Here is a 15,216-nt window from a genome sequence, read left to right as displayed (position 1 = left end):
TTTATACCATTTTATTTAGTGACCGAAGTTAATTATTTTCTTCTAGATATAAATAGGCTCATTTATTTCTCCACAATTTCCGACTGTAGAGTATCTAAATTTGCAACATTATAATTATTATTAGGAAAAATTTCAAAAAAACTCCTATGTGGTTTCGCACTTTTTCATTTTAGTACCCAGTGGTTTAAAGTGTATCAAGTTAGTACCTTGTGGTTTCTCACTTTATCACTTTAGTATCCTATGGTTTAAAGTGTATCAAGTTAGTACTCTGTGGTTTTATTTTTGTATCAAGTTAGTATCCTATGGTTTTATTTTTGTATCAAGTTAGTATCCTATGGTTTTATTTTTGTATCAAGTTAGTACCCTGTGATTTTTAAATTATAAGGTACTAAAGTGATAAAGTGTGAAACCACAGAGTACTAAAGTGATAAAGTGCGAAACCACATGGTACACTTTAAACCACAGGGTTTAAACCACATGGTACTAAAGTGAAAAAGTGCAAAACCACAAGATACTAACTTGATACACTTTAAACCACAAGGTACTAACTTAATACACTTTAAACCATAAGATACTAAAATGAAAAAGTGCAAAACCACAGGTACTAACTTGATACACTTTAAACCACATGGTACTAAAGTGAGAAAAAGTGAAACTACAAGAGGGTATTTGAAGTTTTTCCTTATTATTATTATTATTTTGAGAGGTAGGTAGCATGCTACCCGCTTCGTTTATTTCATTTAAAAATAAATCGTTTATTTAATTTAGAAATAAACTTAGCTGGAAATGTAAATCAAATAGAATTCGAACTTGAGACCTCGGGTACCAACCACCAAACTCTTTGTCACTTGCTCTAGGGACGGTCGATTAAATTTGCGACATTATTTACTTGGTAATCAGATAGTTTCAAATTTAAATCATGCTATCCATGGAATATTATTAATTTCTGACTTAAATGTTAGACTAATGATGCCGCAAAATTATTAAATTTATTTCGTTAAAAAAATTAAATAGTTAGATTATGTTAAAAAAAAGAATACACTACTCAATTATTGATCAGTTTTCTCTCAGATAATTTCGATTTTAGCTACCGTTTGGTTCGAGGTTAAGGAAAAACTAGTTATTCCAAGGATAGGGTTAAGTTTAGGAAGGTTAAGGTGGGATTAAAGTATTTTTGTGTTTGGTTGGGGTTGGAGTTAGTTCAGGGTAGTGAAAAATAGTATTTGGTTGGAGTAGGTGGGACAAGAAGGATAGTGGGTTATTATGAATAGAAAATAATATTTGGTTAGAGTTTGGTAGGGTTAGGTAGGGTTAGGTAACTGAGAATAGCCCATTTGAGATGAGGTTAGCTAATCCCACCCATTTTTGAGAGTGTTTGGGAATAATACGGGGGTTAAGGGGTTATTCCACCCCTTAGCCCCCAACCAAACGAAGGCCTAGTCTCTAACTTTTCTTTTGACAGTTTTTAAAAGATTTTCAATTTTTTATCTTTTTATGTGAATTTCTGAATTTTAAATTTCCTTTCATATGTTTCTGGTTAGCATACAATAAAGAGATTTTGTGTCAGGTATGCTTTTAGTGTTTCTGTAGTTTCTTTTCTTTTTTTCTTTTTTCTTTTTTTTGTCTCTCTGGCAGCTGGTTGACCGAATTTTTTTAATTTTATTTTTTGGTATTGTTGGGTGTATACTGTATAATGATTGTGGGTCAAGGTTTTTGTAACTGTACTAAATTACTTTTTTTAAAAAATAAATTTTTGGGGTCTTTACTCCCAGTTTACTCAAAAAAAAAAAAAAAAAACTTTTGTCTCTAATTTAGATGATTTATTTTTTGTATAAAAAATACTAGAAGAATTAGCGAATTGTGTGCAATAAGGAGGGGTTGAACGTACGTGCGTCGTGGCAGATCGACCAGTATTAGTTGATTCATCCATCACCTAACAAGTAATTTTGTAACCCTCTCTAATTAAGAAAATTCGTTTTGTGCATAGATCTATCTATGCATTATGACCACAAGACTCAAATGTTAATAATACAGTTGCATTCATCAGGACGAACATACATAAAGAGCACAAATATGTGACTGGGGGAAGTTCGATTAACATTACAATTGCATCAAGCCTTGTACAGCATCCCAATCTCCATTCTTTGATGAAGAGGAACTCCCAGTGTGGGCAATGCTGATCTACAATTGTTATGCAGGAACTCATAGTACCCAATTAAGATCCTATCAAACCACCCACTGTCCTTGCCCACATGAAACCTTGTTTTACCCCTCACATGCACCACCCCTGCTGCTTTAGCCTCTTTCAACCGCGAAACCTCTGCTTCGACACAACCGCTTGATTGGCCCTCCGCATTCTTCTCAATATACGCTCGCAGAGTATTCGTCACTTGGCTCACAAAGTCCTCGCCTTGGCTATTGAGCTTGTCGGCGTACCCGTACTGGATTATGCACCCATACACTCCGTTTACTCCGAATCTTGTAACAAGAACCCTCTCTTTCTCAGCAACTTTGGGCACTAACAAGTATCTAAGAGTGGTGAAAACCGTGACTTTGTGCAGCGAGTGCGTGTTCGTTATATAGTGTCGGAGTATAGGTGTGAGCCCGTCTTGTGTATTGCTGTAAAAGAAGCAGAGTCCTGGGACTCTCTGTATCTCTGAGCTCGACAGCAGCTCTGCAAGGCATTCCAATGTTATTTTGTTCGTCGTTTCATATTCGATCTTCTTTTGCCTTCCGTAGTACCACGCGAACATTATAGATGCGAGGATTATCGAAACCGCGAATGGCAACCAGCCTCCTTGAATGATCTTGGTCACGACGGCACTGACGTAAGATCCTTCTAGCACAAAAAAGCACACAAAATACAACCCAGCAAGGAGAAGAGGGGTTCTCCATATGATGATCATAACTAGAGTGAGTAGAATTGTTGTTATAAGCATGACAAGTATAACCACGACACCTGCAGCGAGAAATTGCAAATCAGTAAATAGAAGAATCTGTGGATAGAAATGACTGCCTAGTCTGTTCGGCCTGAATTTCAGAGCTTTTGCTACCAAGGGAATCTTAAATGAGCTCTTGGGGTCACAAAAGCAGAAGCTCCAATTTCAAGCTGCTTTTACTTCTGTTGCAGCGAAAAGACGGTGACAACGTTTCAATGAAAAAGCCGTTAGTGCGACTAAGCCAATAGAAGAATTTGAATAACATACCAAATGCATTTCCTATGTCCTTCCCATCGCCGAAACCGACTACGACAGCAACGCACAGAAACATGAGAATATAATTAGTTTCCGGTGAGTAAACCTCGCCTTCTTTGTCCTGGGACGTGTGAACCACCTTAACGCGAGGAAAGTAGTCAAGGGCTACCGATTGCTTGATGACGGAGAATGTTGCTGATATTAAGGATTGGCTCGCGACAATTGCCGCTAATGTCGCAATGATAAACATGGGCCAATAGACGGGACCGGGCACAAACTTGTAGAATCCATCATTATGATCATTAGGATTCTTCATCAGATAAGCTGTTTGCCCTGCGTATGTGAGAACTAGAGAAGGATATATGCTGAAAAGGAATGCCAACTGCATGCAGGAATTGATATTATAAGAACAAATCAAAAGAAGAGGCTTTTACATGCACAACATTTCACAATTACCTACATAAATACACAGAAATAACCCAATCTGAGTTTGTATATATAGCCCTCGAAAATGTAGGTTCTTAAAGTAATATCACCGAGTTCGGGAGTCATTCAATCGTGTGACAATGTTGGTTTTGTATTATGAGTAGTTCTCTTGAGGAATGTTTTTGATTGTATAAGGATATAGACGCGATAAATTGAGTTTTCAAGGGGCATAAATGATTACTCAGAATCTGCAATGAAACACATTTAACTAAAAAATTTTCTAAGAAATCTAAATGAATTTATATTGGATTATTCCCTGGTAATATTTCATGGTGATTACTGATTACCTGAATAGACCTTCTGTTGAAATGGCCTAGATCAGCAAACATTGCCTCGGCACCTGAATAGGGGAAAAAAAATAAAATCGACTAACATCAAATTAATTTTAAAAGAAAGAACACATTAAAGCAAGAGCACATACCTGTGATGCATAGAACGGTGCCACCGAGCAATTGCCACCCTTTCCTTTTATTTCTTAAGAAAAATTGCAGAATATAATGCGGCGACACAGTTTTTAAAATGCTCGGGTTGTAGTGAATTATGCTGTATATGCCGATGATCGGAGTGGTGAAAGTCCACAAAGCCATGATGGGGGAAAAGAGAAAACTCACTCGAGAAGTGCCGTGCTTTTGCAAGAGGAATAGAGCAATCAGGATTACCGCAGACAAACCTTCAACAGCAGCTGGAGGATTTGAAAAATAACAGAACTAAATCACAAATTTTCAGTCACTGAAAGTTTCATCTTGATTTCGATTTCATCCTAATGGTTTCTGCTGCAGCAATACAGCCCTTAAAAACTTTGTTCTGTGTAATCAAGCCCTTCTGTTATTCTAGTAAAAATCTACCAAAGATGATACATCAACGCCGCAATCAGTTTTCTCTCTGTTAAAGCTGAAGCTCTTATTAAGGTTGAGATCAAAATCAAGTTCAAAATTCAGGGATATTAAAGGGCTAAATTTATGAATAACATATGTCCTCGATTACTTACACTTACTGACCGAAGGGAAAGGTCCTCTTAATCCATCTATTGCTGATAACACTGAAACAGTAAAGAAATATTTCTGAGATAAATATTTTGAAATTTGGAATCATTGGATTAGCATAAGCAGCATTAAATTGAATGAGCAGTGGAAACCTGAAATGGCGGGAGTAAGAATGCCGTCGCCGATGAGCATGCACATCCCCAGCACCGCAACGAACAGCAATATCCTTCGCGCAATGATGCTTCGCTCCAGAAACTTTCCCAGCTTACCAGGCTCGTGATTATGCGAACGATCGTCTATCGAATTCAGCTTCTTTGACGGAAGGATGCCGATGTTGATGTGCCTGCAGAGTAAAGAGTACATGGCAAAAGTCCCGCCTGCAGTAAACACGAATTCCGACGTACGAATCAATATGTAGCTTGTTGCAATTGTTCCCAAGTAGATTCTCCAAACATTTCCAGATGCAGCTAAAATGAACTAGTAAGTGAAGAAATGGCCTAAGTATTATAAATTATGCACACATTATTAGTTCACATGGTTATTAATAATTTCCTCTGTAAACTCTATACTTTCTACTCTTTCTATTAATGACTCAAGTTAAAGCTTCAGGTTTCTCAAAGAAACACTAGATTTACTAACAAAAAGTCAAATGCTACCTTGCTAAGATTACCTGCTCAATAACAGGTTCCTCACCTTTTCCTTCTTTAAAAGAGATAGTAATACTCAGGGACGTATATACGACATATAAAACCTCCATGCAAAACTGCTTTACTACCTTGCTCAGATTACCTACTCTACTAAGAAAATCAATATGCACGATAAGATTACCGAGAACAATGCTACAAGATCAACCCTGTTGAGTGAACTCCTTTTCATATAATTTCCGTTCCAACCCAACCCCACGTAGATTCAAGGACGTGACATAATTAACAGGACTCATTCACTCCCAAAGTTTAAGTTTATTAGGTCTGGCCCACTAGTGTACATTAATCCTGTTGAGTTTAATTTTTTTTTAAAAAAAAATAGATTTAAAATTTTGACATTATTTCAAAATTTTGATGTAAATTTTTAATATTTAATTTTTAATTTGAATTTAAATTAATATATTATAAAGATAATGTTAGTATATTAATTTGATTATATTTTTTATATCCACCTGAACCAAACACCGACAATAGGAATGATTTATTCCGATTCTGATTCAGATGATGAACCAAACAGAATTAGGTAATGAGTCATTCCGATTCCGATTCCAGCTTATTTTGATTTCGATTCTGATTTCGATTCCGACTTTGAACCAAAGTCGCCCTAAGAGTCATCTAGAAGTGGGATTCGTGAGATCCGAGGCCTTTTATTACAGTTTTACTATTTGGATGGTTATATACCCATTTGTTATAGAGCGATCAAATTGTATAATTTTCGAAAACCAACCTTTTTCGAGAAGAGTAACTTATTAGTTTTAGAGTGCAAAGCAGGAGGAGGATATATACCTTCGCCGCGGTCATCAGCCTTGAGAGCGATGCAGACATATTTGACGACCCCGATGAGAGTCAGAGTCCAGAAGATGATGCTGTATATGCCCAGGTAGTCCTCTTCGCTGGGAGAGCTCAAGTTCATGGACGGGTAGACATAGAGAGGTGAAGTGACCAGTCCCCCAAACACCACGCCCAGCGTCCTGTATGCCAGGTTTACGTCTCCCCACACACCACCACTCTTCTGCGCATCCAAATTAAGGGACAATTTGGCGAGATATAATTACAAATACAGTATAATTTGAGATGTATGCAGTTAGAAATATAACAGTCCCAACTATATACATATTATTTGGTTGAATGTAGTGCAAAACGTTATAATAATAAATAATTTATTTAATTGTATGTAGTTGAGAAATAAATTTTAAAAATTTTATCACTTTATATATATATATATATATAATGGTAAAATTACTTCCAATGTAAAAAAATATTTTTTATTTAAAAATAATTAAGGAGTTAGGTTTATCTTTTGTTTAAAGTTACTTTCTCTAATTGCTGCAGTTGTTACTGTAGTCAATTTGGGTATAATTCCAACTGCTGTAGTTAGGCCTCCTTCTGCAGTTCCTATTGCAGGAGTTGTAGTTAAATACATCAAACCAAGCTTTGAATTTATATTTGTATGCAGTTACAACTGCAGTGTAGTTGCAACTACACGCAACCAAACGATTTTCGAGGGTCTTTCTTTTTGATTTTTTAAAAAAGATAAAATACAGAAAATTCTTATTTAAATTCCCCTTTTTTTACTTAACTTCTTGACTTTTAAAATTAATATTTTATCCTCGCAAAATTAATTTAAAATTCCCCTTTTTTTACTTAACTCCCTTAGTCAGGATTTCTTTATTATTTAATTTATTCTTATAATTTATACAAAAAATATTCTAAAAATAACAAAATTATATTAAAAAATTATTTTTTATTAAACGAATAAAAGTAATTTAGTCATTTTGCCCTCTCCATTAATATAGTAACCCATCGAAACATGTTGAAAATTTTATGGAGGTAAAATGTAGATTTTTGAAAATCAGAAATAAAAAATAAAAAAAAGTTTTTACAAGAAGTTTTCTTTATATCTCTCAAAAAAAAAAAAGAAGAAGTTTTCTTTATTTTAGCTTTTTAAAAAATTACATTTGCCAATTTTTAATATATGTAATTTTTAATGGTAATTAGTTGTTTTAACCAAATTCTTTCATCCAAAGTCTTTACTTAGTAACAAAAAATAAAAATTTAAAATTTTTTTTTTTTTTTGCTTCTAAATTTTTTTAAAAATAAGTTATCATTTATTACCTAGCTGGCCTAGATGCGTTATAAGCTAATTATTTTTTTTCTCTAACATATCAAATTATATAAAATTAGTGTTTTAAAAAATAAAAACGGCATCCATACTAAACAAGGCATTAGTGAACAAAATTGTAAAATTGTAAAAAAAATGGGTTCGCTTCCTAACAAAGTAAGATTTGTTAATTTTATCGCCTTAATATATATAGGTTGGGACGTATTTTGTTGCTCGGAAAAGCGTGGAGAAAAATAAGTTTTTCATGAAATTTTTTTTTCATGATTTTTATTTTACAGATAAAAAATTCAAAAAATAAAATTATTATTCTTTTATAAAAATAGAAAAAAAAGTTCAAAACAACTTAACATTTTCTGAGAATCAAATATGCAAAAAAATATTTTTTAACTTTAGGAACAAAGAGGCGAAAGATAACTTTTTAGTTAGAAATCTATTTTTTGAAATATTTTTTTCAGAAAATTAAACACCCCGTTAGGAATCTTATCTCAAAAATTTAAGTCCCGAAACAAATTGTTTCTCTATTTGTGTATTTTATACGATGAATTAATGGTGTCTCACTGCAGTGAGATTCCTTTTTTTTTTTTTTGTCATTTATTTTCTTTTTCTCGAAAGCATGGGTAAAGATTGGCAAGCAACAAGGGTGCAATTACTCCAAATTAAATTTATAATGAAAAAAAAAAACATCAAATAAATTTTCCAACTCCAATTGCTTCTGCTACATAGTACTATGTCGTAACGCAACAAACAAGTTCTTCGATTACTGCTACATTTTTTTAAGCAAAAATAACATATATTAACTAGGATTTTAAATTAAAAACTGAAAACTTCTCCCAGTTTCAACCAACAGCATACAAAAAGTAAAAAGAAAAATAAATTTGAACTCCAAAAATTTAAATATATTAAAGCACTGGTACTCAATCTGAAAAAGTTATGGTATTAATGCTCTTTAATATACGCCGATCGTACCTAGTGTAAGTGGCAAATGACTTGGTGATTGGTACTTGAGTCCCAAGTCCGAATCCTTATTGATTTATATATCGAGCTAAGTTTATTTCTAAAAAATTAAACAAAACAAATAGCACGCTATATTTCTCTCTCTCTCAAAAAAAGTACTCTTTAATATACCTTCTTAGCACGTGTTATCTTTCTTTCAAAAAAAAAAAAAAAAACAGGGCGAAAACAACTTGAAAAGACTAAATGAAATTAGAACAGGACTGAGCTACAAAAAACTAGATCATAAGAAAGATAAGAGCCTCTGTTTTTTTTCTTTTTTTTTTTTTTTTTGATGTGGTCGTATGAACGAAACGAAATCTAATCCAAAAATTGGACTATGCCAGAGATGAGAACGGGATGAAAACAACTTAAAAAGACTAGTTAAAATTATAAAAGAATCGAATAAAATCGAATTAAAATAGAACTAAGCTGAAAAAATAGACCATAATTAAGGTAGATCACACGATCCCAACTTGTGGGAACTATACTAGATGATCAAAAAAACATAAGATTAAATAACGTAATAACAAAAGTCGGATATAATTAAATTAAATATAAAACTGGACCATAAGAAATTAAAGGTGTGAGCCAGGCTCTTTAACAAATTTTTTTTTGAAATTGTTATTCAATAACGAAATTATTTTTTTTGATAAAAACAAAAGCGAAAAATGAACTAAAAAATTGGCGACCTGTTTCTCTTCGCTACGGCCGTGTACGTATTGGCTGAACGGACTGTTCCGTGGACGGCCATTTTGGAGGATAGTTGGACCGGAACTTCCGAGCTCCAATTCCATGGAGTACTTAGTTTGGAGAATGAAGATGAAGAGAAGGGCTTTTATATATATATATATATATATATAATATATATATATATACTAGCTGATGTACGTGTAAATATACTAAAATTATTTTAATTTATTTTAAATCAATATAAATTTGCACATTATATTTATTTAAAAATTTATAATTTATAAATTCATATGTTATATTTTATTAGAAAATATTTGTAATATTCTATATTTTTTTTACATATATTAAATATTTATATATATTTTTTATTTCTAATGATCTAAAATTTAAATATGTGTTTTAAACAAAAAGCATCAAAATTTAATTCATATTTATTTCAAAATTTAAAATTTAATTTTTATCCACTATAATTAAAATTTTTGGATAAGAATGCTATTTTTTAACAGATTAATCATAACCGTTCGTTCTTATTTGAGATTATTTTAATTAAGTGAACCGTTCATTTTTAATTGACACAACCATTCGTAAGATTGGATTTATAGATGGATAAGAATGTTATTTTTAACAGATTAATCATAACCGTTCATTCTTATTTGAAATTTTTTTAATTAAGCGATCATACATGGTTGTAAAAAATATAGGGAATATTCTTTTATTTCTTTTTTGATTCTTTTATAGATGGATAATAATCCTACTTTTTAACAGATTAATTATAACCATTCGTTCTTATTTAAAATTTTTTTAATTAATTGATCATACCCGTTTGTATCTGTTCCTAAAAAATATAGGGAATATTTTTTATTCCTTTTTGGATTCCGTCTGTTATTGTCGGAATTCCTATGCGCTTTTATATATAGTATAGATATATATATATATATATAGAGCTGGGCTACTGTGTGCTCCTGAGCCGTTTTCGATGGTGGAATTTTCAAATCGACGATCGGCTCCGTTAGACTTGATCTATCGTATTTGAAGTTTCTAGAAAATAATTTTTGCGATTTTTTGATATCATTTACCTAGTGATCGGAAGCGTTCAAAATCAATAATTTTTAATAGTTGATATCTGCCGTTTCAAGTTTAACGATATAGAAGTATTCAAATCCGATGAAATTTTGATACAAAATTCTTTATACTATCTACAACAAGATCAATATTTCTGATCGAAAATTTTAGTGCTATATCACCACTTTTTATAGAATTTTTATTTTCAGTCGTTAAAAATTATTGATTTTGAATCCTTTTGATTGCTAGGTAAATGATATCGAAAAATCGCAAAATTTATTTTCTAGAAACTTCAAATATGCTAGATCAAGTCTAACGGAGCCGATCGTTGGTTCGGAAATTCCATCATTGAAAACGGCTCAGGAGCACGGATGCCTCCGTGCTCCTGAGAGCACAGCAGTCCCGCTCTATATATATATATAGGAAGAGCTGAGGAATACTGACAGAGTGATAGAGATCGAGTGAGAGACGTATCAGTATCAATTTTATTTTATTTTTTTATCCCTTTGATTCTGATCATATATATATATACTAGCGATGTACTTGTGCTTTGCCGCGGATACAATAGGTATATCGTTAATTATATTATAAAATATAGTATTCTATTAAATATATATGTCACGCCCCGGATATCTCGTTCCCCGGGCACGCCGACAAATCCGCCGTATACAAAGGAATTTCCCCTGTATACGAAGCATCAAAGTACCAATAGAAATACGATACTACAAACAGTAGCATAGAGTTGCTAAAAAAAACTAAATAACTGAGTTTCATATACATAGCTAGAATCCAAAATACAAGGCTACTCGCACTGGCGAGTTAAACAACTATGTACAAAAACTCCCAAACAACAACTACCTGCAGTAGGGGAAAGCCTCTAGCTCTGACTGTCGGGTAGGGCTCTAGCTCGCAATGCCCTTGCCTCGATCCTGGTCGGCGGCAGATACAGCAGCCGACACCTGTGGCTCTGGAAAACACAAGTAACAACTGGGCGTGAGAACTACTGTAAAAATAGGTAGTCCTCAGTGGGTACCGCCCAAAACGACATCGGTCACCCACTAAGTCTACAGAAGGGAGTAAGGATAGAAGGAAAAGCAGGAGGTACACTCTACCGCTATCAACCACTACACTATCAGGCTCTACGCTAACCAACTGTAAGAAATGTCCAATCTGACCGAATCCAATCGGGACTGTAGACATACCCGTCCCTGGGACTGTGAACACACCCGTCCCTGCCCAATTGCGACTATCCAGCTCTATCCACACTAACTGGTCCGTGGAGGAGTAGTAAGTCAACTGGCATGTAGGACACCAACGCAAAGCAAAGCTGATCCGGAGTGGCAACTCGTGGGCCTACCACCGAGTACTGCAGGCGTATGCTCTGTCGAACTCAATCAGGCTCCACACTACGCCAAAGTCAAGTAATTCGACTCAAACTGGTCTAACAACCAACAAGGTAACGTGCCCTCGCACAATCTAAGCCAAAAAGGCATAACGGGTCCACCGAACTCTACGGCACCGAACAGTCGAACACACCTGAACGACCCTGTAAAAATCCACTCGGCGAAACAGGCAGAGTGTAAATACATATCTAAACTACCTGGAGTAACTGTCTCGAGAAAAACTGCGACAGTCATATTTTAACGGCTCCTAGAGCTAACTCAGGTAGTTAAAACTGGTGACAGGTCCAAATCGCAGGTTTTCTCCTAAGTCAACCAAGTCCACACCCCCTATCAATTATCATCACTCACATAAGCATGCTCCCAATTCAGGTTTTTAAATATACTATCATGAATTTTGAGTACCTCATTTAGTGTTAACGAACAAAGCATATAGTCGACTAAATATGTACTTAGAGGCAAAAATCGATGAACCCCCACCTCTCACGCACTCCTGGCAGGGAAGAAAAGTGGCCGGATCCAAAATGATCCCTCGCTGGTCCGTCGAAGTCCCCGTTTCTGATGGAAGAAGTAAACCAATTACCTCAAAATCACGAAATCTGCCCAGGAAAACAGCAGCGAAGAAGCGTTAAATTCGACAAGCTAGACTTATCCAAATTCAGCAAACAAGGTTCTGAAGCTTCGTCTCAAAGTCACGAATCAATGGTTCCAGGTTTTCGCTGAATTCCGACGCTCCTACGAGAGAACGGCGCAGAATACGAAACGTCGACAGCTGGAACATGCGAAACAGCATCTCTGAAATTGCTCGGCAAAGCAGGCAGCCTAGTAAATAGGGTTCGACAGGGCAAAGCTGGCTCCAAAATCGGCGATCTCTGGGCTCAGATCTTCGTTCGAAGTCCGAATCTAGCACGCCAATTTCGTCGCGTTTGGACATTCCTACATCAGAGAATAGGTAAAAACGGGGGTCATGCTGGAAATCAGCAATCAGCACTTAAGAGTCTGCTCGGCAAACAACAACTCAGTAAAAGGAATTTGACAGAGCAAACCTTTCCAAATCGGGCGAGTAAAGATCCTATGGATTCGTCTCGAAGTCTCGTTGCCAATGAATCAAGATCGCGTCACTGTCCGATGCTCTGCGCGGAAAGAGCCGAAACACCCGACGGTCGAACTACCGAAATTCTCTAACAGCGACTCCAATTCGGCACGCGTCGAGAACGACAGAAACACTTCTCGCCGCTCCTCGTGAAACTACGGTGATGCTCGTATGCTCGACGGTCCGCGGCGTGACGTCAATGACGGAAAGCTCCACACGAGCTCCTTCCTTGCTCCAACCGGCTAGAGAGAGAGAGACAATGAAAGTTAATTAAGGAGGTGGTGGTCGTGACATCCTCGTTAAATCAGCATGCATGGGGAAGGGAGCACGTGGCATACTAATATATATATATATATTATATATATATATAATATATATATATATATATATATATATATATATATATTATATATATATAATATATATATTAGGATACTACAATATACATTAAATATATATATTTGTATTAACATCTGATTTCACAATATAAAATTTTATTACAGATTTTACTTTAGGTATTTGATAGTTTTTATTTAAATTCTTGGGGTTTGTAAACTTTCAATATTTTCTGAAGAAAAAAGGAAAAATTTGTAATACGCTTATTTTAGGCTAGTTTGTCAAAAAATACATATCCTCGTTTTTTATTTTTTAAATTATTCTTCTACATCTATTGAGATCGTTTTCTGTCGACCATGCAAATAATATCGAGAATTGAAATATTACGTAAAAAGTAGTTACTTGATTTGTAGGTTTTTAGTTACAGCCTTGCGGAGACAAAAATAAAAAGAAAAAGAGTATCAAAATAATTAGTTATGTTTTGGACAACGAATTCGAAAATGATTGTAATGAATAATTTATTTTACTTAACAATAGTTTTCACTATATACAATCGTTAAATTTACAAATGTCACGAACTAAAAGATATAAATCAATTAAATGCATATAAAAAAGAATAAATTTTCAAAGAAGAATATACCTGATGAGGATTGAAAGAAGAACTACTGTAAAATGGTGAAAATCATTCTATTTACTATATACTAAGTAGAACCCTGGGTGATCACTTCGTATAAAACTGACACGTGGCACCTTCTAGGCTTGCCACGTGTCATCTTCAAATGTAGTATATAGTAAATAGATTAGAAAATAATTATTAATTAGGAAATTAGTATATGAAATAATTAGCATATGGAAATTAGTATAAAATAACACGTGGCACTCTGTGCTTGCCACGTGTCATCCTCAAATATAAATTATTAAATTAGTATATGAATAATTATTAATTAGGAAAAATCTATAACTTTTATTTTTATTATTTTTCTATAGTCCATATTATAGGAAATAGATTTTTCGAATTATTATAGTAATAAATTTCTAAAAAAATCTATTTCTATTTACTATAAAAATTAGGAAATAATAATTCTTTATTATTATTCTATATAGAAAAATCTATATAGAAATGGAATATGGAATAATAATAAAATAAATGTTATAGATTTTTCCTAATTAATAATTATTCCATATTATTATTATACTAATTATAATATATTAATTTTATTTCTAATTAATTATAAAATGGAATATGGAATAATATAAAAATAAAAGTTATAGATTTTTCCTAATTAATAATTATTCCATATTATTATTTCCATATTTTACTAATTTTATTCCTATTAATATAATTTTTTAGGAAATTAGTATATAGAATAATTATTAATTAGGAATTAGTATATGGAATAATTTATTATAGGAAAAAATTATAACTTTTATTTTTATTATTATTTCATAGTCCATATTATAATAAATTAGGAAATAAAATTTATATATTATAATATTAAATTCTTTAGGGATATTTCAAATCACATATATTATGTTGTGCGAATATTACTACTTTAGGAATAAAATTAGAATTTTTTAAATATTAGTAAAAAAGATAGAGACATTTTTGGAAAGAGGAAAAATTTAAAACTCATGTCATTCCTGTATTTTCTTAGCTCTTAAATGTTAATGTTTTAAAATAGAACACATTATTTCCTACTGTCACCCTGTAATTTCTATCTTTATGCAAATTTTTTTCTTTATATTATCTTGAACACCAACATCTATATATTTTTGAATCTTAAAAGTGACAGTAGGGAAATAATATACGTGTGCCTACTCTAATTTGTGTCAAATATGAAAGTTTAGTTAATCTCATTATAAACTTAAATATTAATGTCATTTGTAATTTTTCATATCAATTTTAGTTATCATTTTGTTTTGCACACCAATATGTAAATGTAAATTATTTTGCACATCAATTCATAGATAATAGAGCAGGGTTGAATTTTGCATTTTACTTGAGTATTTACTTTGGTCCAAAATTTTTTTTCTCTAGCTTGTGTACTTTAATATGTACTATAATTAAGATTGATAGTATATTTTTTTATTTGTTAAAAAAATATAATATTAATTAGAATATTTTTTTTATCATCACGTAATAACTTTTATTA

The 15,216-nt window shown here is 33.0% G+C and overlaps 1 protein-coding gene across 1 annotated transcript; it reads right to left on the bottom strand.

The window, feature by feature from the left end:
- Window positions 1,963–9,303, bottom strand: LOC109706850 (probable potassium transporter 17). The gene is made up of 8 exons (XM_020227861.1): window positions 9,172–9,303; window positions 6,154–6,379; window positions 4,816–5,040; window positions 4,669–4,719; window positions 4,102–4,362; window positions 3,968–4,020; window positions 3,207–3,576; window positions 1,963–2,959 (listed from the first exon to the last, which is right to left on the bottom strand). The coding sequence occupies exons 1-8, from the start codon at window positions 9,274–9,276 to the stop codon at window positions 2,112–2,114; spliced, it is 2,139 nt and encodes a 712-aa protein (XP_020083450.1). The 5' UTR covers window positions 9,277–9,303; the 3' UTR covers window positions 1,963–2,111.

Source organism: Ananas comosus, linkage group 2, assembly GCF_001540865.1.
Source record: "Ananas comosus cultivar F153 linkage group 2, ASM154086v1, whole genome shotgun sequence".
In the NCBI taxonomy this organism is placed as follows: Eukaryota; Viridiplantae; Streptophyta; class Magnoliopsida; order Poales; family Bromeliaceae; genus Ananas; species Ananas comosus.
This window is presented reverse-complemented; position numbering and strand designations above follow the sequence as displayed.